This window comes from Octopus sinensis, linkage group LG10 (genome assembly GCF_006345805.1).
Source record: "Octopus sinensis linkage group LG10, ASM634580v1, whole genome shotgun sequence".
In the NCBI taxonomy this organism is placed as follows: domain Eukaryota; kingdom Metazoa; phylum Mollusca; class Cephalopoda; order Octopoda; family Octopodidae; genus Octopus; species Octopus sinensis.
This window is the reverse complement of record NC_043006.1, coordinates 44913287-44938949: the sequence shown is the minus strand read 5'-3', so window position 1 is coordinate 44938949 and position 25663 is coordinate 44913287. Positions and strand designations below refer to the sequence as shown.

Sequence of the window (25663 nt, the reverse complement as noted above, 5' to 3'; positions counted from 1 at the left end):
CGTTGTAGGATCAGCTTATCTTTTCTCATTACCTTGTGTGACAACAGTAAGTATAATTTTAAATCTGTTCCCTTTCACTAGTCGTTGAATTTCTGCAAACGTATAGTCAAAAGTTTATTTATGGTATTAGTGAAGTACAATTACGACAAACAAGAATCTAAACTCAAGCACTCTCCGTAAAGTTATATAATATTGAATATGTTTAGGCAATATCTTATAGCACTTCAAGGCGGCGAGCCAGCAGAAACGTTAGCATGCAGAGCGAAATACTTAGCGGTATTTCGTCTGTCTTTACTTACATTCTGAGTTCAAATTCCGCCGAGGTCGACTTTACCTTTCATCCTTTCAGAGTCGATAAATTAAGTACCAATTGCCTACTGGGGTCGATCTAATCGAATGGCCTCCTCCCAAAAAATTTCGGGCCTTGTGCCTAGAGAAGAAAAGAATATCTTATAGCACTTCATAACATTGTTTCAAGTATTGTATAAATAATATATATAAATCATAAACGACAGAATAAATCGTTTCAATATTGTAGCTGAATATATTTTATTTAATAGTCAAGAGAATTAATTCACCAAGCTATAAGTAAGTTCTGTCGAGATACAGGTAATCTATATATAGAGAGGATTTTTAACTTCCATTGAATCTTCAATGTTGGATGGACTCTACCTGGGCGACTTGTTATAGATTTACTAGATACCAATAAGTCATCAGACTCATATCTTTATGTTGCCAATGTCAACCTCTATACAACACATATGTATGTGTGTATATATATATATATAATATATATATATATATATATATATATATATATATATATATACCCTTTCTTTTCAAAAACTTTAGGGTGGAATGTACGTCTTCAAAATTCTCGACACATTTGCTGCGGGTACATCAATTTTAGTGGCTGTGCTTTTCCAGGCCATTGGCGTCAGCTGGCTTTACGGTAAGTTTCAAAAAAGCTACCATGATTTTTCTCTTTCAAGATAGTAACAACATTACAAATCTAGCCAGGATGACAATAAAATATATAATAATAATAATAATAATAATAATAATAATATCTCAACAGGCATGATAGAGCTGCACAATATATTCACTGGGTAATTTGCAAAGGCCTGGACTTGCCCCATGATAGAAACTGGTGCTTGAAAATGATCACATCTCACTCCTCTAGAACTTCACCATTCAAACTGACAGAAGATAGATGCGAATAGGCCAGACATCATTTTGAAAGACTTCAGAAAAGAATCATGCTCCTCATTGATATGACTGTCCCAATCGATATAAACGTATCTGTCAAGACCTACCAAAACTGAGCAATATAAAGATCTTGAAATAGAAATGAGCAAAATGTGGAATCTGAAAACTAAAACAATACCTGTTGTCATAGGTGCCCTGGGAATGATAGCAAAAGGGGCTGATTGCTACCTAGCTCAGATACTAGAAAACCCCAAAATGGCAGAAATTCAAAAGATAGTGCTCATGGGAACTGCTCATATCCTACGCAAAATACTTTCTATGTAATCTCAAGTTTTAAAACAAACATAATTTTCTTATGGTTTCTTAAACATTCTCTACAACAACACTGTGTACAAAACCAAATATATGCCACCCTAGGCATAACACCAACATGAACTTCCAACTTGTTGTCTCTTGAGGTCTCTGGGTGAGACTTGGAGCCAACTTGTACAAATGCAAAGCAAAAGTCAAACATAAAATAATAATAATAATATAATAATAATAATATCTCAACAGGCATGATAGAGCTGCACAATATATTCACTGGGTAATTTGCAAAGGCCTGGACTTGCCCCATGATAGAAACTGGTGCTTGAAAATGATCACATCTCACTCCTCTAGAACTTCACCATTCAAACTGACAGAAAGATAGATGCGAATAGGCCAGACATCATTTTGAAAGACTTCAGAAAAGAATCATGCCTCCTCATTGATATGACTGTCCCAATCGATATAAACGTATCTGTCAAGACCTACCAAAACTGAGCAAATATAAAGATCTTGAAATAGAAATGAGCAAAATGTGGAATCTGAAAACTAAAACAATACCTGTTGTCATAGGTGCCCTGGGAATGATAGCAAAAGGGGCTGATTGCTACCTAGCTCAGATACTAGAAAACCCCAAAATGGCAGAAATTCAAAAGATAGTGCTCATGGGAACTGCTCATATCCTACGCAAAATACTTTCTATGTAATCTCAAGTTTTAAAACAAACATAATTTTCTTATGGTTTCTTAAACATTCTCTACAACAACACTGTGTACAAAACCAAATATATGCCACCCTAGGCATAACACCAACATGAACTTCCAACTTGTTGTCTCTTGAGGTCTCTGGGTGAGACTTGGAGCCAACTTGTACAAATGCAAAGCAAAAGTCAAACATAAAATAATAATAATAATATAATAATAATAATATCTCAACAGGCATGATAGAGCTGCACAATATATTCACTGGGTAATTTGCAAAGGCCTGGACTTGCCCCATGATAGAAACTGGTGCTTGAAAATGATCACATCTCACTCCTCTAGAACTTCACCATTCAAACTGACAGAAAGATAGATGCGAATAGGCCAGACATCATTTTGAAAGACTTCAGAAAAGAATCATGCCTCCTCATTGATATGACTGTCCCAATCGATATAAACGTATCTGTCAAGACCTACCAAAACTGAGCAAATATAAAGATCTTGAAATAGAAATGAGCAAAATGTGGAATCTGAAAACTAAAACAATACCTGTTGTCATAGGTGCCCTGGGAATGATAGCAAAAGGGGCTGATTGCTACCTAGCTCAGATACTAGAAAACCCCAAAATGGCAGAAATTCAAAAGATAGTGCTCATGGGAACTGCTCATATCCTACGCAAAATACTTTCTATGTAATCTCAAGTTTTAAAACAAACATAATTTTCTTATGGTTTCTTAAACATTCTCTACAACAACACTGTGTACAAAACCAAATATATGCCACCCTAGGCATAACACCAACATGAACTTCCAACTTGTTGTCTCTTGAGGTCTCTGGGTGAGACTTGGAGCCAACTTGTACAAATGCAAAGCAAAAGTCAAACATAAAATAATAATAATAATAATAATAATGATGATGATGATGATGATGATGATAATGATAAAACAGTTACCTGTCGATATATTAAGCAAGATAGGCCACATTAAATGTTTGCGTTTATGAAAACAGTAATATGATAAAAGAAAATTACATAGATATTAAATAAACGCAACATTAAAATTTGTGATACAAATTATTGTTTCAATATTAGTGTAGCTTTTGTTTTTTCACTATAACTGAGAGTTGTGTAGCTCTGACGCTGAAGGGCAGATCACACGCCACACTCTAACATTATTGTATATACAAGTATAGACCATCATTTGTTATTATATAGACCAGTTGGTTCAAGTGAATTTATTATGGCTGAGTGCAGCAGTATACCTACGTGTAATTTACATGACAGACACAATTGATTGTCTTTATTATTAGACAAAAATTAATGATTTCAGTTAAAGAGATATAGACTATGATCAGACGCTACTAGTGAAGGTGTTACAAGATTGAAATTACTCTCTTTGGTATTTCAAAACTTTATAACCCTTAAATAAGGACAAACTCACAGGGTAACTAAAGTACTAAAGTTTGGATAGAATTAAAGCTGTTGTTGTTTGTGTAGTTATTGTTTAGCCATAGGACAGTTCTCATCCAATATTAATTCCCTCTCTATACCGTCTTTTTTTTCTGGCCATGTACCCCCGTGTGTATTATCGAATGTGATCTCGGGTGCGCACAACCAGAATGAAGGAAATTTGGTAACTATTTCAATCAGGTCGAGTGCTCATGAAGAGGCTTGCTCTTTGGCTCAGTTCAGACTGTGTGTCCGTGTTGTCTAAAAGCAAGAAGGCACAGTATTAAAGATATTTTGTTAAATATTTTCATATTTCCTTATAATTCCTCTATTTTTAGATTAGAACATTAACGTTCCCAAGTCCTCTAACGTAGTGGTTCCCAAACTATGAGTCGCAACCCACAGATGGGTCGCAAACGGAATCTTAGTGGGTCGCAAAAAGTTATAAAATTACGCATTAGCTTTGATTAACTGCTGTCTATCGAGATAGTCTATCGAGTTAAGTGGGTCGTCATAAACTGGTGTGATAAATAGTGGGTCGCGACTCTAAAAAGTTTGGGAACCACTGTTCTAACGTTTTAAGACCTTTTCGGCCACATCCACAGAATGAGATGATGATAGGAGCACATTGTTGCTGCATTCATTTTGTGCTAGGCAGCGATGGATGATGGTAATTATGTTGTATTGAAAACACATATCTACGAAATTCAAAATTCACCACCAAAATAGGCCATAAATGGGCATCTGAACTGAGTTTAGAGTTTAAAACATAGTGTACTCATGCATTTCTTGTAAATCTACATAAATATTGTATAAAATATAGATTTATTGTACGTCTATGTAACATTGCTTCAGATATCTTATAAATAATATAAACTATTTTGTCCCTTGTGTGACTGGCAGAACAGATATATTATCGTTTGTTAATCAATTATCTTTACACATAGGTAACTGTGATGATAACACATAACATACATGTTACAAACAAAAATATACAGCTCATATATATATATATATATATGTAAGTCAGGTGCCAAGAAATTCAAATTTTGGCAGTAATGTCTGCACCAATCACATTGGTTCCGTTTATAATGAACCGGCAGCGGTACACACCACTTCTATTCATCCATGAGCTTAAACTATAAAGAACTAGAAACGTGAATATGGCTATGGAAGCTTTATTGTTCCAATAAACTACAAGGAACTTGCCAGAAAATATGGGGGAAAAATTGATTTGAAAAATAAAGCTAGAACACAATTGCTTTCCATATCACACACACACACATACACACACATGTATACACACAAATGTATGAAGATAATCAATTCATTGGAAATATGTCTAGAAACTGATTAAATAGGATATACATCAAATTTGCCAGTTAAGCATTTAAAGAAAAACAAAAGAGAAAGAAAGAAAGATTTGAAGTATAAATGCGAAGATCGGGTTGGGTTCGTTTTATTGCATTTTAAAAGTGCATCCTTAAAGATCTTAAATAGATCTTTAAGAATTTTTCGCTTTTCATTTGTAATGAATCTATGTAAGATCTATGTAATTTATTAAGATCTATGACGTTTTTCTTTCATTTACAATATATATTGCTGTCTCCATAGCATTTTGATGCGGTGTGAAAGAAGGAAAGTTGTAAATCTAGTCGAGTTAACGGTTCCTCATGAAGACAATATGGACGCCGCTCGGACTCGAAAGATTGGCCGTTATGTAAACCTCTTTGAGGAATGTGAAGACGCAGGCTGGAAAGCAAAACATTTTCCAATCGAAGTCGGATGTAGAGGGTTCGTTGGACACAGAGTGAGACGACTGTTGTTATCGTTAGGCCTAACTCATCGTAAAGTCAATACCACCATGATCGATATCCAATCTACAGTGGAGAAGGCTAGCCACTGGATTTGATTAAAAAGAGACGATGAGCAATGGCTAGAGAAATAGCGAGCTTTATTAAATAACCAGTTGATCTAGCAAGCGGGGCCTCATATCAGTGAAGGGAGCCGGTGCACATTGATGCCGTCGAGAGGTTGGCTCCGAAACGGCGCGCATTCTCTCCTGATGACCCCAAACACTTGCTGGCTTCCGGTATGCAGAGTTTTTGACTGGTAGCACTTGCGTGTGCAAGTTGTTTGCAAGGCATCTAAAGATCTATGTCATTTTTCTTTCATCTACAATATATATTGCAGTCTGCATACCATTATCATCGCTTAGTTTATTGTCCTCTGTTGATTAATTATTCTTCCGATTCTTCCTTTACAGGTGTCAGACAACTATGTGATGATATCGAAACGATGCTTGGTTTCCGTCCTGGTTTCTACTGGAGAATTTGCTGGAAGTTCGTTACTCCAGTTCTTCTAATGGTATTGTTATTACCTTTTGGGTTGTTGTTTCTTTCTTTACAGAAATCTTATTTTAATAGTGCGCTTTTTTTGCACAATTAGGAGTAGCTCCGCTTGCCTTGACTATCTGCAATGGCTTCAAAAGGTTTTGTGTTTTTGCGCTTTTCTAATATATTGAAAGTAATCTATGTAATATGTGACGTGCATATGCATTTACATGTATCTTGTGAACACAAATATATGAACGACTGCTACTATTAAGTTTAAACCTCAACGTATCATTATCCAGTCTGCATCCAATATGGTGGTTAAGCAACTACAATATTCGGTAATATTACTAGTTATGATATAAAGAACAGATGTATGAGAAATTACGATAAATGTAAGTTTATATTATTCGCTCATACGTATGCTTCACTATTTTAGTTGTTTGAAATTCCGTATTGGATGCCCTAAGTGTAATTGGATGCACACATTAGATCATCAGAAGGACACTTTATCACATTATGTTACAGAGAACTAATGTCTAGAGTTGGGTAAGATGGTCAGGCATTCTATAAATATTTTCAGAAGGAAGTAGAAAGAAATCAATTGGCTGAGAAACATAAAAGAGACAAAGAAATAAGAGAAAGGGAGGGGCAAAAGGAGAAAGAAAATACAAAAGAATACAGAGAATCAGAAAATAAAGAAAGAGAAAAAAAGAGAAACAATAAACAAGATGAGAAAGAAAAAAAGGAATGAAAATCTTATACAATCATAAAAGGGATGACAAAATGTAAAAATATCATAAATAGAAGGGATAACTAAAAAAATAAATATACCAAGAAACAGAGAAAGCTTATATATAGTGATCAACGAGAGCAGACGAGAGCGGAACAGGGAAGTAAGAGGTTACAAAAAGTGGAGCGGGGTCAGTTAACATTGATTGAAACCAAGAGATTGGAAAACGAATACAAACATGCGGTGAGAAGTTTTCTTCCCAACTACATGGTTCCGAGTTTTGTCTCACTGTGTGGCATCTTGGATAAGTGTCTTCTGCAATAACCGCGGGCCGAGCAAAGACTTGCGAGTGGATTTGGTAGACGGAAACTGAAAGAAGCCCGTCGTATATATATCTACATGCATATGTGTCTTTGTGTCGGTATTTTTTCCCAACAACCGCTTGACTACCGATACTGATGTGTTTACATGCCCATAGCTTAGTGGTTCGGCAAAATAAATCGACAGAATGAGTACAAGCTTTAAAAAAAAAACATAAGTACTGGGACCTTTTTTAGTTCAACTGAGATTTTTCAAGTAAAAGATAAAAGATAAAGATATACATAAATATGAGTAGGTTATGTTCTCACAAAGGATAGGTTCGGAAGGACATTTTGTGTATTTCAAAAGAACTAATCCTAAACACACCTTTTTGATGTACAAAAGTATAGATTCATACAAGAAGGCATATAGTCATCTTCTTTTCTTTGCCAGTTGCTTTTCTTTACTTCTTTCTCAAAATACTTATAAAATGCCTCGCTATCTACCTAGCTCTAAATATTCTCTGTAATATAATGCAGTAAAGTGCTTCCTGACAACCCGTTGTGGTTAAGCATCTAAACGCACTTAGAGTATCTAATGCAGGGATCCAAACAACCACGACGGTGAAAGGCACGTAGGAACTAACAGTATGGACTAATAATATGTACTTGGCATACCCCAGTGAACAGTCTCCTTCTCGTTATATAAGTTAAATATTAAAGCGGCGAGCAGACAGAATCGTTAGCACGCCAGGTGAAATACTTAGCAGCATGTCATCCGCCGCTACGCTCTGAGTTCAAATTCTGCCGAGATCGATTTCGCCTTTCATCCTTTCGGGGGTCAAGAAAAAAAGTATCAGTCGAGTATTAGAGTCGATGTAATCGACCATCCCCCACCCCCAATTTCAGGCCTTGTGCCTATAGTAGAAAGGATTATATAAGTTAAATACCTGAATACTTTAAATATCAAAATCTTCACTTCAAAATATGTTACTCTTTTACTTGTTTCAGCCATTTGACTGCGACCAAGCTGGAGCACCGCCTTTAGTCGAGCAAATCGACCCCAGTACTTATTCTTTGGAAGCCTAGTACTTATTCTATCGGTCTCTTTTGCCAAACCGCTAAGTTATGGGGACGTAAACACACCAGCATCGGTTTCAAGCGATGTTGGGGGGACAAACACACACACACAAACACACACACACACACACACACATATATATATATATATATATAATATATATATATATATATATATATATATATATGTATACATATATACGACGGGCTTCTTTCAGTTCCCGTCTACCAAATCCACTCACAAGGCTTTGGTCGGCCCGAGGCTATAGTTAAAGACACTTGCCCAAAGTTCCACGCAGTGGGACTGGACCCGGAACCAAGCTACTTACCACACAGCCACTTCAGAAGAATACATATATTCACCAACGATTTTCCTACAATTATTAATTTTTCGCTTTTCATTTTATGACTAGATTTTATTAAAATTCTCTAGAAAATTGCAGTTTCAATCCTATGCATTGCTGATGGAATCGGTGCATGAACAATTATCAATTTCAATCATAGCGTTTCAACAAATCAATAATAAATCCTGGTTATAACTATTCAAAAGTTATTTTCTCGTAACTTGATACATTCCTTTCAGTTCAGAAGTTTATTTATATTGGTAGTGTGATTAGATATTTTAAAGCGAATATTTTCATAATAAATATTTGCATTTTAATCTATAGAAGTTTTTTTTTTTTCAATTGTGACCTTTAGGTCACAAACTTAATTCCAATAAAGTCTGAGTTACATCTATCGTGACACCACCAACAACGAATATTTTCATAGATGGTACTGGAGCTTGAGAAAGGCGGCGAGCTGGTAGGTACGTTAGCACGCCGGGCGAAATGCTTTGCGGTATTTCATCTGCCGCTACGTTCTGAGTTCAAATTCCGCCGAGGTCGACTTTGCCTTTCATCCTTTCGGGGTCGATAAATTAAGTACCAGTTACGGATTGGGGCCGATATAATCGACTTAATCTGTTTGTCTGTCCTTTTTTGTCCTCTCTGTGTTTAGCTCCTTGTGGGTAGTAAAGAAATAGGTATTGGAGCTTGAAAATTGATGCCTATTATCTTAATTCTGCATTTAGCTCTGATTCAAGGATTAACCTAATGCATCTAAACCGTTTTTCTTTCAATTACTTGTTCAGATAATTAATTCCTAACTGTTGATAAATCTGTAATTGGTTTAATTCTCTTCTGCGATAATTTATCTCACATGTTATTAGCGTTTTTAATTTATTTTCCTCTCTTCAAGGCTGTTATGGACCATATTCTTACACGAATCGAATTTCAATCCATTCCACTATTAATTAGTAAACTATCTACAGCTCGTGAAGGTGCATGGCTCAGTGGTTAGAGTGTCGAACTTACGATCGTGAGGTTGTGAGTTCGATACCCGGTCCGTGCTGCGTGTTGTGCTCTGGAGCAAGACACTTTATTTCACGTTGCTCCAGTTAACTCAGCTGTAGAAATGAGTTGCGACATCACTGGTGCCAAGCTGTATCGGCCTTTGCCTTTCTCTTGGATAACATCAGTGGTGTGAAGAGGGGAGGCTGGTATGCATGGGCGACTGCTGGCCTTCCATAAACAACCTTGCCCGGACTTCTACCTCGAAGGGTTACTTTCTAGTTGCAATCCCATGTTCACTCATGACCGAAGAGGGTCTCCCATCTACAGCAGGATTTCAAGTCGTTTATTATCGACAGCATTCAACTTGAAATTGTCTATATATAAAAGATGATTGACTGTTCTCCCAAAACATTTGCATTCAAGTTCAGTAAAGTATAACATGAATAAGAGGGGAGAGCAGATATACCCTTGGGATATTCCTATTCTCATAGGAATGTGATTTGTCTTTAGATCTTCCTCTTATGTTGGTATTTTTGGATTTATGATATACTTACTGCATCCGTTTATTATTGGTTCTATAGTTTTGTTTCTCATATTGACATGTTGGCAACACGACAACATCTTTCTTGTTGTAAGTCTATTTAATATTTAAACTCTACTTAAGGCGGCGAGCTGGCAGAATCGTTAGCACGCCGGGCAAAATGCCGTTATGTTCTGAGTTCAAACTCCGCCGAGGTCGACTTTGCTTTTCATCCTTTCGGTGTCGGCAAATTAAATACCAGTTGCGTATTGGTGTCGATCTAATCGACTGGCCCTCTCCCCCAAAATTTCGGGCCTTATGCCTGGAGTAAAAAAGAATCGTTAACAAGCCGGGCAAAATGTCTAGCAGCATTTTGTCCGGCTTCCCGTTCTGAGTTCAAATTCCGCCTTTTCTTCATTCGGAGTCGATAAAATAAGTAGCAGTTGAGCACTGTGGTCGATGTAATTGACTCACATCCTCCCCTAAACTTGCTGGCCTAGTGCCAATATTTAAACATACTTTCTCTTTCTACTGTCTTTCACTAATTGTTAATTGATTGTTTTCTCTTTGTATGCCATTCACTTGCTTTTCTACTTACGTCAATACGTTGTTAAATATGTTTACCATCATTTCAGCATGTCTATTAAACAAATCAAGTAGAAGTATTGGATTATATCACTTCCAGATGCCTTAAGTTGTTCGTTTTTTAGTGGCGTCTGGATTGAAATTCTTTGGCTGTTACGGTCTCCCACAGCTGTTCGTTGTTTTGAACACTTTTTCTCTCGTAAAATTTCTCTAAATTCTATATTTATACATCACTTTTTCTTGGTGATGCATTGATTACTGATATATTTTTAACCTATTTATTCCTAAAAATTGTTTTGAAGTCGAAGTGTTTGTTGTGTTCGAATATTCGCTGTCGTTTTTCATATCGACGGATTTATCGTTGTTTAGCAAGATCTTTCGTTTCAAGTGTTCTTTCCTTTCGGCTGCATCTTGATTTTTATTCTTTTTCCTATTTATATTTCCGTAGCAACTGTCTCTCCACTTTTGTTTTTTCTTTTCAACGACTGAGATATTTTTTCCTTTCATTTCCCATCTCTTCCTGCATGCTTGTTTACCACGATACTTGCTTGTAATTTTATATTCCCACATGAGATGATCTCAGGGAATACCCTTTTGTCTTTCTAGCCACTGTTGTTTCTGGATATATTGATTTACTTTGTTTTTTGTACTTGGCTTGCAAGGTTCTTGATGTGAACTCGTGTATTGAAACATATTTTGCTGTATCTCAGGAAGGTCATTAGGCCAATAATAAACAGACACATTGGTCCTGTTTCATTTCTTTTGTTATTATAACTCAACTAGTTAGCAGTATTTTGCCTGTCTTTATGTTCTGAGTTCAAATTCCGCCGAGGTCGACTTCGCTTTTCATCCTTTCGGGGTCCATAAATTAAGTACCAGTTGCGTATTGGGGTCGATCTAATCGACTGGCCCCCTCCCCCAAAGCCTCGGGCCTTGTGCTTAGAGTAGAAAATATTATTACTCAACTAGTTAATCATTTAACCAATTAACTTATCGATTATATGATTAATTGTTCGGTCAATCAACTAGGTTCATCAGTCTTTCGTCACCATTCACGACCTCATCAATAACATGTCCCTATGCTTCAGCTTTCCTTCGAAAGAATACCGACGAACCTAGCTGATTGTTTGATTGACTGAGCGAGTAATAAACCAAGCAATCGATTAGTTAAATGGTTAAATGACTAACTGTTTCATTATTAATAATAAGAGAAGTGAAATAGAACTAGTGCGTATGTTTAATACAAAATGACCCTCCGAACACAACAAAATATTTGGTCTGTTTTAGTTTGTGTTTGTTGCTATTAGTTTTACTATGGTTTGACCTGGGTTTTCTACTGTTGGTGTATTTTATAAATAAACGTTATCCTTCGGTGTGTGTCTGAAGGGTATTTCTTACGCCCGTAGCAATACATTATATCGATTTTAGCTGTTTATTTTCATGTAAAGACTATAATCATTTTCATAATTTTCACATTTAGAATGTTCTATTATCAAATCTTTTTTTTTATCCTCCTACTTTTCCTTGGTTTTGCATTTACTGTATGGATCATGGTTGTTTGCGTCTTTGTTGCGTTTATACTTCGTTCGTTTTCTGTATTTATCATTTCCTCTTTCTTTTAAGTGTTCTATTTCTCTGCCTGTTTTATATTTTGAGAAAGTCTTCTTAAGTTAGCTAATCTATTGCGATGTAATAGATTCATCCCCACCTCCCCCGAGCTACTCTTATGCCAAAAATTATTATTATTATTATTATTATTATTATTATTATTATTATTATTATTATTATTATCATCATTATTATTATTATTATTATTATTATTGTTATTGAGTGAGAGAGCAGTGCATGCCATCAAAGTGACACTGGGGTAAAATATACGAAGCCCAGTACACCCATCATGACTACCCGTCTGATAAGGGTACACCAGGCACATGCATCACAACCATATGTGCGCGACATGGTGATCTCATATCAAGATAAACAGCGCATGACCTTGCAGGTGGTGCCCAGTTAGAATTTTCTTCCGGTCGAGTAGCCCATCCCGCTCAAAACGTCCCTGAATAAGGGTTGTTTAAGGATGTTGAAATAAACACCCATGTTTCCAGAGGTGAATTATTCAAACTTCACAAGAATTCTTTTCAACACGTGGCTATGATGCTCCCCCACTACTTCTGCTCGTGATCAGAAATGCACATATCGTCAGCCACTAAGGGACATGCTCAACTGGTTACGGTCAAACAACTGACAAGCAAATCTGTGCTATTCAGCAGAATATTTGCTGTAGCCCATCTTTTATATCAAGACAAAACAATGTACATGATAACACATCCAATCTGTTAAGATCAGGAGGCATAAGAGCCACTGTCTGATACTGCATCAGGGCATTTATTATTATTATTATATTATTATTATTATTATTATTATTATTATTATTATTATTATTATTATTATTCAGTAGTTTTATTTTTATAGCGTGCTTTCACTTCACTACCGAGCACAGCTCTGTGTGCTTTGGATATGTGCTGTGATTTGTTGTGATGCTCTGATGGTTATTGTATGGAAAGTGTTCTGCGTAGGATGTGTGCAGTGCCTAGTAGTGCAATTTTCTGTATGTTATATGTGTTTGTAAGTCCTGGTGTTTTTGTTATGTATTTGTCTGAATATTTTTTTATCATGCCTAATGCACCTACTATGATAGGAATTGTTTCTGTTTTTAGATTCCACATTCTGGTTACCTCTATTTCCAGGTCTTTATATTTTGAGAGTTTCTCCATTTCTTTTAGAGACACGTTGTCATCCGCTGGTATTGATACATCAATTAGAAAGCATTTTTTTTCTTCATGATCTCTGACAACTATATCTGGTCTGTTGGCCTTAATTTCTCTATCTGTGTGTATCGGCATATCCCAGAGTATGGTTGCCTTCTCGTTTTCTGTGACCTTTTCTGGTGTGTGCCTATACCATCTTTTTTCTGTTGTTATTCCATAATGTTGGCATTGCTTCCAATTATTATTATTATTATTATTATTATTATTATTATTATTATTATTATTATACCAATAGTTTCATGATAATTTTTATTTCACATGAGTAGAATTGGGGTTTCAATATGTTTAACATTGTTGTGCATTGTCGACCGGTTTGTTTTTCTGTTTCTGGAGTTATTTTGGTGTTTTGTTGTACAGATTATGTTGTGTAATATATATATATATATAAGTACGTGATGTGCGAGTTATGTTGTATTATGGGTATATAGCAATTGTGTAGAAGTTTTTCGTTGGGTGCGGATTGTATCATAACGATAGGTATTATTGTTTGAAGATTGTATAGAGCATGTGTTACATTAGTTATAGAAAAATATTCCACCTGAGTTGTGAAAATAAGTATTACGTGGGATGTGGGCGGTACCTCAGTAGGGTTAGTTTTAGCTATATCTAAATGTTTAAGCACTGGTATGTTTTACTTTCATATAAAGCTTCCTTTTAGCTGGATTGTAGTTAATATTTCTATGCTTGCTCATACTCATAGAAATCGGTCTTTTCTTTGCGTTCCTTTATCGCATTGTTGGTGTTGCTGCTGCTGTTATTATTATTATTATTATTATTATTATTATTATTATTATTATTATTATTATTATTATTATCATCATCATCATCATCATCATCATCATCATTCATTTGTAACACAGTGTAGGTAGAAATGCACAGGAGTCTTTAGTTATCTGTCAAGTCACAACAAGGACTTCAGACAGAAAATATTTTCCTTAGGGTGTGCGCTGTGCCCAATAAGGTTACTTTTTGCAAGACATCAATCTTGCATGGGATTTCCAGTTGCTTTAAGAAGTCTTGAAGTTTCAATGGAATTGAGCCCAACGCTCCGATCACCATTGGTATCACTTTTACATTACCCTTTCGCATTCCATGCAGTCTTGCCATTTCCACTTTCAATTCGGAGTACTTGGTGATTTTTTCAACCTCTTTACTAACAACATCCATGTCATTTGGTCTGGCTACAGCAATGATCTGACAGTATTTGTTTTTCTTATTCAATATGACAATATCCGGCCTACAGTTTTCGATTACACGATCCGTCTGAAAATCTTAGTCTCAGAGAATCGTCACTTTTCCATCCTCCTGCTTAACTTTACATGGTACATGCTCATACACTTCTCTGTTACTTCACATGGGTATTTACAGCATAAGAGCCAATGAAGATACACCCATACTTTATCGTGGCGGTGTTTGTATTCTTTTTTTGCAAAGCTCTCACATCCAAGTGGTCACATTTCCACACTCCTTCCACAGATTCTGCATTTCTGGGTGCCAGAAGTTTTATAGATGTTATACTTCACTGAATTGGTAGCGAGAGCCTGGTCTCGGGCAGCAATGATCGAGCTTTCTGTAGTACGCTTCAAATCACCTCGCTCAAGTCATACCCACGATGCTGTATTATCCGTAACGTCCTGTGTATTCCTTTCAAACTGTCCATCCATTCTCATTTCAAGAAGGTCTTCTTTTCTCTTCTCCTCAGCTCTTTCGTTAAACTCTTCCTTGTCCATCATTTCATCTGCATTTACACCCATATCTTTCACAGCATATTGCAGCAGGTCTTCATCACTATTTATCAAATACTCGGCAAGCGTTCTCATTTCACTCCTTATACAATGATCTATACCAATTAGTCCTCATTCACCATTCTTTCTCTTCATATACAGTCTGTTTATGTTCGCTTTAGAGTGTAGCGCCGCATGCAGCGTCATCAACTTTCTCGTCCTTCAATCCGGCGTTGATATTTTCTCCTTAATCCATTTGAGGATGGACGCACTATATCTGGTCTACCAGAATACTTTATTGACTAATCTCAAGTTAGAATACTGCTTAAACCCGAAGTCCTCCCGTGGTTTAGCGTTTGGACATAAATAAAATATTCTTATCTACTCTAGGTATAAGGCCCGAAATTTTGGGGAAGGGGCCAGTCGATTAGTTCGACCTCAGTACGCAACTGGTACTTAATTTATCGATCCCGAAAGGATGAAAGGCAAAGTCGACCACAGCGGAATTTGAACTCAGAACGTAAAGAAAGACGAAATACGGCTAAACATTTCACTCGGCGTGCTAACATTTCTGCCAACTTGCAGCCTTGACATACATAAAATATTGTTTCTTTTATTGTTACTGTTTTCTTTGCATATTCCTCGGGTAGTACTATTTTTAGCTTCAATTCATACCTCATTTTCTGTGCTTCTATGCACATGCAGTATCACTAAGTTGTTTTTTTTTTTTCATAATTGTTGCAGATTTAATTGTTGATATAATACAGCTTCTATATATATACAACTTGAAAAACTCGAACAAACGATAAAATCTAAAAAGTTACTTTGATCATTCTTGCGTAGTCGCATAAAATTTGCAGATCCACAACATATTTGTATACTCATATTCACACTTTTGCAAGTCACGCGTCGTGAGAACATTGGTTTCTTTATATATGGAATATAGTTTATATTTATAGAGTCTGAATAAAACAAAGTAAAAACCGAATAAGTTTTGTATCAGCATTATTATTCTGTTTAGTATTTATCGTTTGAACTTTTAGATTTACAAATATAAAACGTAAATATCTACGGGCGTTTTGATAGTGCTCAAAAAATCATAACTTGACAATAGAAATAATACGAAATCAAGTTCATAATATTCCTAAGTTATTGTTTCCATAGACATATTTCAGTTCTTACAAGTACTGTCCATTTATCTCAGGAATGTTTAGTATAGTTAAAAGCCCTCAACTTTAATTATTTTCCTTCTGTTCTTGTGTTACTGGTTTCGGTCACTGTGCTGCTGCCATGGTGGGGCGATTGCATTTGACAACAATACTTTTAACTTGCTATTTACTTCATCGTTCTGGTAAAATACGATAATGCAAACGGGGCATAGACATAAAAGGGAGGTAATTTACTTGACATTAATACTACAAGGTATCCTCCTAACTCTGGTATACATACATACATACATACATACATACATACATACATACATACATAAATGCACATATACACATACACACATACATACACACACATATACACATACACATACATACAACGCACTTACTTAAGCCCCTCGTTCACTATGGAGTATAAACCATTGACGACTTTTCTCTACTGTTTCTGGCCCATTTTCACTTTTTAAACTTAAGTACTTCATCAAGCATTGCCAAACCCCAAAAAACAAGCTCTGCAAGCACCCTAGAATACGCGACGCGCGTTTGTGTGCGCATATGTGTATGTGTATGAGTGTGTATAAACATGTATGTATTATTTTATCTTTTAACAGATCATTGTCATATCGAGTGTGGTAACCTACGAACCGTTGGAATATATAAGCTCCCAATACCATTACATCTACCCTCTCCATGCTAATGTTATCGGTTGGCTAATCGCAGGAGCATCGATGGCATTCATCCCAGCTATGGCAATTTATCAAATGACCAAATATGAAGGGACATTTAAAGAGGTGAGTATCATTTCTATTTCTTATGGTATTTTTCTTTGTTTTTTACTTGTTGTTTTGATTGTTCCTTCTCGAGCCACGCCTGGTTCATAGGGCCGGTTTCCCGGTTTCCTTGGCATATAGGTTCCCCACCTAGACGGGACGCCGGTCCGTCGCAAGATGCAGGAGGAAAGAATGAGAGAACGCTGTGACGAAAGAGTCAGCAGAAGTTCGCCATTACCTTCTGCCGGAGCCGCGTGGAGTTTAGGTGTTTCGATCATAAACACACACATCGTCCGGTTTGAGATTCGAATCCGCGATCCCTCGACCGTGAGTCCGCTGCTCTAACCACTAGGCCATGTGCCTCCACATTTTTTTTTTTTACTTGTTTTAATTAAATTTTTACTGAGCTCATTGTCACCATTGTATTCCATTCTGGGTGACAGTAACTGAAGAGATGACAAAAAAAATATATATGTAGTCTTGAAAGTTCAGTATAGACATACAAGTTCTAATGGCTTTAGACTGAACTTTTCTGGAGCTTTGCTTCGTAGGGGGTACGAAAGCAAAGGTAATTCTATATGTGTAACAGTAAAAGCAAGTCGAGAGTTTGTTTCCCAGAAAAACTAGAGAGAGACAGACAGACAGACAGACAGACTGAGAGGCAGACAGTACCATCGTTATCAACAGGCTCCGAATGTTCCTGTTTCAACAGCACCACTGGCTGAAACTCTGAGAATCGTCGAAAAACTCGCATCGCCCTCAGAAACTGGTAAAACTTCTTACCAGTGCGTCAACAACCGAATGTGACTGGGGAGGAGAGGAGGGATAATTTCTTGGCTGGTTCCTGAAAATCAAGACAAAGCGGTTCACTTCAAAGTTTCCAGAGTGGCGACCGAAGCCTCCTTAGGAGCAACAGCTTCTGTGGTTTGTTACTGTGGATTTCCCCCTTTCAAACCCTCTGGACAGAAATATGTAAAATGATTTTCATTGGCGCATGTGTAGCAGCTGGATTTTCCGCTACTCATGCCAGCATGGACAATAGATGTTAAATGATGATGATAATGAAAGTATGCTATGATAGGAAGAAAACTTTCCTTAACGTCATGCAAAACGGTTTGACTTGAAATCATGTAATTTCAAAAAACAAACTTCTCAGCTACGCTGCATGTATTTAACTGGTACTTTGGATTACATATATATATATATATATATATATATATAATATATATATATATATATATATATATTTAAAATGAGGGTAAGAAATTAAATATTAATTTAATTAACATCGATTTCACACCAGTGGTCTAGCATATAAAAAAAACTGAAGCTTCAGTAAAATTGTATTATATACATATTAGAGGGAAACCACTATGTGGACACCCTTATATTAGAGTGGATCTATTTTTAGCATAAGGGTGTCTACATAGTGGCTTCCATCTAATATGTACATATATATATATATATATATATATTATATATATATATATATATAGATATATATATATATATATATATATATATATATATTATATATATATATATAGAGAGAGAGAGAGAGAGAGAGAGAGAGAGAGAGATAACACTTTTAAGTTTATCTCTATAGGTTTTCTAAAGAATTCAGCACTGCAAGTTGCAATGCTTTGTATAAGAAACATAACTTGTGATGCTGGCTCTGAATTCTATAGAAAATCTATAGAGACAAACGTAAAGGTGAGAACTTTGCACTGCTAACAAAAAAATATGACGCAATATTGACTTGCAAGCCTTTCATATACTTGGTAATATATTATGGTTGCAAAGGGAAATACTGTGTCCTTGCTCACAATTTATATATTATCAACCTTAGCAGAATTTGAACTCAGAAAGTGTAGGTCTTAATTATATACTGCAGGGCTATGTCTTTCTTCTCAGTATCTACTATAGTACAAAACTTGTCTTGTGCAAAAGATTTTTTGTGATTTCTTGGTGACTTCATATCGAACGATACGTCGAACCTAACTTCCTGCGTATATTGCATCGCGAAAGTAGTTACGAGTCAAGAGTAGATGTAGTGACAGTGATACTCGACTTTCGAGTGTGACCAGTTTATGGGCAGCCGTGTCTCGTACTATTTGAGCTTGTCCTTTCACCTTCTCAGTTTTAAAGATGGTGTATATCATCCTGTATCTATCTCATACCTCTCCCAGTGAAAACGAACATAATATAGTTTTACAAAGTATGTGAATGTTATTAATGTTGATGCTATTTTATTGATAAGCATATTGTCTGCAATGTTACTTTTTTAATGAGATGCAACTGATATGTATGTTCAGTAGTATTTGTTACAAGATTCATCATTGGAAAAGTATTTATTTATCACACCTAACCAAGGCGGTGAGCTGGCAGAACCTTTAGCACGCCGGGTAAACTTCTTAGCAGCTATTCGCCCATCTTTACCTTCTCAGTTCAAAGTGCGCCGAAATCGAGGGTTCAAAGAAACCGACTAGTCCTCTCCCACAAAATTTCGGGCCTTGCGTTTATAGTAGAAAGGATATATTACAGTGATCCCTAGTTTATCGCGGTAGATTGATTCCGAGACTGGCCGCGATAACTGAATTTCCGCGAAGTAGGGACACCATATTTACATTATTTATTTAACGTGTATTTGGACTTTTAAAACCCTCCCTGTACTGTTAACAACCCACCCATTACAATAGTCTATTAATAACAAGGACAACTGTTAAGCAATAACACTTTATATTTTTTAAAAATGAAGATTGTTGCTGTACTCAGCACGAAAGAAGTTGAAGTAAAATTTGAATGATGATGGTAATGAATTTGACACGCATTAGAAATGATGATGATGAAGCTGACGGCGGTGCCCTTTCCTGGGACACCTCTACCACTTCTTCCGAAGATGCAGCCGTAGGTAGTAGCAGCAGGAACTGACTCTTTTTTGCGAGGCTGCAAAAACATTGTGATAGGAAGTTGCTGCCGCTGCTTCTTTTTCTGTTCAAAGAGCATCTTGTAGGGATTCATGATTTGGTCGACCTTGTTGCAAAATTGCACAGAACGAACCATATCGTCGTCCCATTCCTGAGATCCCTCTTTCAATTCTTTAGCCAGGTTGCAGAGCTTGGCCAGCCGTTCCAAAGTCAAGCCAGTTTGGTCGACAACTTCTGTTTCTTGCTGCGTTCCATCTTCTTCTTTGGATTTAATGAAAAATTTTAGGTGTTCATATATGTATATATATATATATATATATATATATATATATATATATATATATATATATATAATATATATATATATATTAAAATTCCGCGAAGTCGTGAATCCGCGATAGTTGAACCACGAAGTAGCTAGGGTCACTGTACATCTAATTTGATGTTCAAATCATGTCATGGAGAAAATAGTGTTTCGTTCTGTTCACAAGAGGACAGCATATCCTGATTTCTACCATATCCTGATTTCTACTTCATTGGCCTACACACTTTCACGACCTTCGTTGTGTTTATTTATTTCAATCCCTCTTCACCTCACCTATAAATCTTATGGTCGATTTTATGTTACAATGTGTCGGGATTAATAAACTGAGATTAGTAATGCACCGAGAAAGATTTGCAGCGACCAAATATTATATTTTGGAGGTGGGATAGGAGAGGAGGTTAATGTGTTATACAGAATAAGTTCTGTTTTGTTGTGTCATTGTTCTGTGAAAAGATTGTGCCTGGGGTCTGTTATGTGCATTGTACTATAAAACTAAATGTGTATAGATTTTGAGTGCTGCGGAGCTATTTTTGGACTTCATATAAAATTGTATGATTTGACAGGCTTTTATGTTTTTGACTTCTAAGACTTGAACAGCTTGTTTTAATTTGTTTGCCTGGACAAGTATGTCTCTGATTATCGTACACATGTAACTGTTCCCATAATGATGCTGACGCATGCTCAACAATAATGTTAGGATATTTAAACTGTCAAATTATCAGAATCGCTAGAGCGTTTGATTGACGGCTTTAAAATTACTCGTTTAGGCTTTCAGTTCCTTGAATTCAAACACCACAGAGGTCGATGGTGTTTTGCATCCTTTTTGAGATGATAATGTGCCAATTTAGTACTGGGGTTGATTCTTGTAAGGTGGTTAGAGTGCCGAACGAAGTACCTTGTGGTATTTCATCCGGTTCTGTACGTTTTAATCAGTTTCTGAGCTTAATGTCAACTTTGCCTTCTATCCTTCTGGAGTCGATAAAATAAAGTATCAGTGAAGTACTGCTGTTGGTTTAATCGACTAACCCTTCACAATTTTCTAGCATTGTGATTATATATAAGATTATTATTATCAGGGCATCAGATGACAGAAAGGATAGAGTGGCAATATCCAGTTTCGTGTTCTTACGTTTTGAGTTCGAAATTCACCAGCGTCGACTTTGTCCTTCATTTTTTTCCGACTGTTTTCTTGACGAGTGCCTGAGTTGATTAAATCAAGTGGACGCTTCCTGAACCAACTATTATGATAGTGGGTTTACAAAAAGATAGAACACCAGATTAAATATACTCAAAATATATAATTTTATCCTGTACTTTATCCTGAGAATTAAATTTTGTTAGTAAGGTGGACTTAATAGTAAACTTAGTTATTAGTATGTGTAGTTGAATATGGTTTTGTAAAGTGTACATATCGCCCGTCACTCTTGTTGTTTAAATAAGATATATAATTTTATCCTGTACTTTCTGAATTCAAATCCTACTTTATTTTTCCTCCTTGACTAATACAATAAGTTAACAGAAAACCTTGTGATATATTCAATGAACTAATAAACTTCTGAATAATGTGTGAACTTGTGGCAATGAATTAATCATTTTTATATTTTTTATCTTCAGAAACTCGCCCTCTGTATATCACCTGAGTGGGAACATAGCGAGATTCGACGGACTAAATTTGTGAAAAGATTTGAGGTATATATAACATTATACTTCGCATAACGTAAAGATAAATAATAATGTAAATTATTTTACAATTTCTTCAGATATATTATGTTATTAAAACTCTGATTTTTTTCCACACCCTAAAAAATAATTTTAGTTATAGGATATAGTGATACTTGAAATTAGGTGTCCAGTCTCTGACTTATTTGTAAATAATCTGGATCGTTAAATATTTGAAACTAAATGATGAGAAACATTTTCATGTTCTTGATTGTAGACTGAGATTGTTAAGTTAAACAATAATTTTCTAATAATAATCTATGTCTGGCATGACACTAAATTCGGATTTTATTCACTAGTTAAAAATTTTCTTACTGACTGTAGATGAATATTCGAAAATTAAATGGACCACTCAAATTTTGGAAATTAGATTTACTTCAAACTAGGTATGGTTTTAAAAAGTTTTTTTAGTAAACTAGCTTCTCAAGCAAATGTCATTACTAACTTTGGCATAAAAAGAGTATTCAATCTCAGGACTTTAAGTGATCGTAAAAAATCGTTGTCAGTGAGATACGGTGACCTCATGACTCTTCAACAAATCTTTACAGATGTACAACCTGTTTATTTTAGAGAAGTGGAAACGGATCAAGACAGTGAAGCTTGCTATCACCAGCAATAAGTTGTCTTGGGAAATACTGAACACTCAGTAGCCTAATGCACCTTCCTGTCTGTGTGTATCACAATGTGGGCTGGCTAACCAGTTCAACCTGGAATAACTCGAGAATGAGAAATTTTTCATAAACGCAGAAGGCTGATTTCGGAACTAACCGTATCATAACAAATGCGCTACAAATACGACACTACTATTAATGTAATAAAATTAATGAGTAGGGAACATATATTTCATATGAAACAAAAAGACGTTTCGTTTTGCTTCTGTTGAAGCGCACAAATATATCCTAGTCGTTTCCTACAATTAGTCTACTTGTTCATTGTCTATCATTCCGGTATTTTATTCCTTCTAGCATCCTCGTATAATCTTACCTGGCCAATTTCTGTTCAACGCAGACGGGCTAATGAAACAATAGTAATAACACATTGAGAGTTACAAAAGAGTGAGTAAATTACTAGACAACATACTGAATGACCAGCGATTGGTATTTTGTCATTCGTTTTGTACTCTCTCCACAGTCAAGATACTTAGCATTCAAAGCTTCAGTTCACGTAGTTTTAAACAGATAATACAAGTTGATATAGCTTACCACAGTAGGTAGTGGCAATACTGGAAATCAGACGAATGTTTTGTTGGTATGTATTATTCAGTTCTCTTGTTGATTTGACTGAAAATGGTGACAGTCTAATCCATATGCACATATTTTTAAATATGAAGATGGTAGATATTTCATTATGTGTTTGCTATAGTTAATATAAGATCGATTTAGTCAACTATATTAGTATCCTCTAAAAACAATACAATTTTATGCCAAGAGAAAAAAAAAATCAATACAGTTACATGGAATCTATTTAGTACCGTATTTGATTATATATATGATGTACTATTTTACCAAAAAGAAAATCTTAAAATGTCATCCGATGTCCTATATTTGAGGTTGGTACTTCAATGCACTAAAACCTTTACCCGAAATTCACAGCTGAAATTGGTGTGTGTCTTTCATGATATCAAATACGGCATTTCCTTATTTCCTTTTTCATTGGAATCTATGATAACGCTTAACTTTTTTTTTCTTTTCATTATCCTTTCAGACCAGTCATTGGACAGCATTTTGAGAGATAACGGTGTTCCAAAACGAAAAAATTGACACATCATTGGTCTGCAGACATTTTATTCTCGATGATAACCATCGGATGACAACTTTCATGTCTCGATATGTTGCAGATATTCGTTTTTATTTGTTATAATTTTTTTTTTCAATCTTTTATCACCAATTTTCTATATGAACTCCTGTAGGGAAAAACAAAACGATACGTCCTGTCAGACGTGGAGTTGAGTTTCAAATGAAACTACCACACACTCATATAAAAACTAACTAGAAGAGAAGAAAGAGAAACAAGGACAACAACGACGACGATGACACTACTACTACTACTACTACTATTACTTCTACAGCTGCTGCTGCTACTACTACTACTACTCCGCTCTCTCACTCAATAATGATGATAATAATAATAATAATAATAATAATAATAATAATAATAACAATAATAATAATAATATCCTATATTAATAATAGTGAATGAAGATAAAGAAAAATTAACAGAGAGAAACGAATATAAATGCAACGGCATTGAAAATTGTCCAATTTGCATGTATGTGTATTACAGAGATTAAAAAAAAGTGACAGTGGTTTTCAAATGATTTAGAAATGTTATGAGCTACAACGTGAAATCCAAATCGATTATCATATGTACACACACACACACACACACACCCATATATACATACACACATATACACACATACATACACACACATACATATACATGCACACACATACATACATACACACACAGACGCACATATGCACATATCGCACATACACTCAAATGCATACACATGAATACTCACAAACTGCGAGAGAGATGAATAGATATCTAGACAGACAGATAGACGGATGGATGGATGGACACACGGGCAGATAAATGGATAGATGCAGTCATGAATAGATGGATAGATGGATGGATATGCATGTACATATATTTCTATTACACACTTGAAAAGAATGAGTCATCATACATTGTAGATAAACTTCAGGAAGTGTAGTCACTACCTGTTAATCATTAGAAACTAAATATATTAAGAATGATAGGTCTTGTCCAACTTTAATATATTCCTCCTAGTTTTAGACTTCATTTAGATGAAAATGATGACGATAATTATGATAGCATATGATCATGATGGTGATTTTTATTTTCTTAATAATAATAATAATAATAATAATAATAATAATAATAATAGTATAGGCACACACCAGAAAAGGTCACAGAAAACGAGAAAGCAACCATACTCTGGGATATGCCAATACACACAGATAGAGAAATTAAGGCCAATAGGCCAGATATAGTTGTCAGAGATCATGAAGGAAAAAAAATGCTTTCTAATTGATGTATCAATACTAGCAGATGACAACGTTTCTCTAAAAAAAATGGAGAAACTTTCAAAATACAAAGACTTGGAAATAGAGGTAACTCGAATGTGGAATCTAAAAACATCTAAAATCATAGTAGGCGCATTAGGTATGATAAAAAAAATATTCAGACAAATACATAACAAAAATACCAGGACTTACAAATATATATATAACATACAGAGAATCGCACTACTGGGCACTGCACACATCCTACGCAAAACACTTTCAATACAGTAACCATAAGAGCATCACAGCAAACCACAGCACATACCCAAGGCACACAGAGCAGCGCTCGGTAGTGAAGTGAATGCACGCTATAAAAATAAAACTACTGAATAATAATAATAACAATAATAATAATAATAATAATAATAATAATAATAATAATAATAATAATAATGATAATAATAATGATAATAATAATAATATAATAATAATAATTAATAATAATAATCCTTTCTTCACTGGTCATAAGGGCTCGTAAATTCCAACATAGTGAAATACTTCCGTTAAACAACGGAAATATCTATGTTGATACTTCTCTGTCGTAATTTTCATATCTGTT

The 25663-nt window shown here is 35.4% G+C and overlaps 1 protein-coding gene across 1 annotated transcript in view; it reads left to right on the top strand.

Moving 5' to 3' along the window:
* LOC115216690 (sodium-dependent noradrenaline transporter) overlaps positions 1-23763 on the top strand; it is a 206969-nt gene extending 183206 nt beyond the window's left edge. The window contains exons 10-15 of the mRNA XM_036506950.1: positions 2-46; positions 853-952; positions 5930-6030; positions 16880-17059; positions 21905-21979; positions 23714-23763. Coding sequence (XP_036362843.1) covers positions 2-46; positions 853-952; positions 5930-6030; positions 16880-17059; positions 21905-21979; positions 23714-23737 — 525 coding nt within the window. The 3' untranslated portion in view covers positions 23738-23763. The remainder of the gene's footprint in view (position 1; positions 47-852; positions 953-5929; positions 6031-16879; positions 17060-21904; positions 21980-23713) is intronic.
* The last annotated feature ends 1900 nt before the right edge of the window (positions 23764-25663 follow it).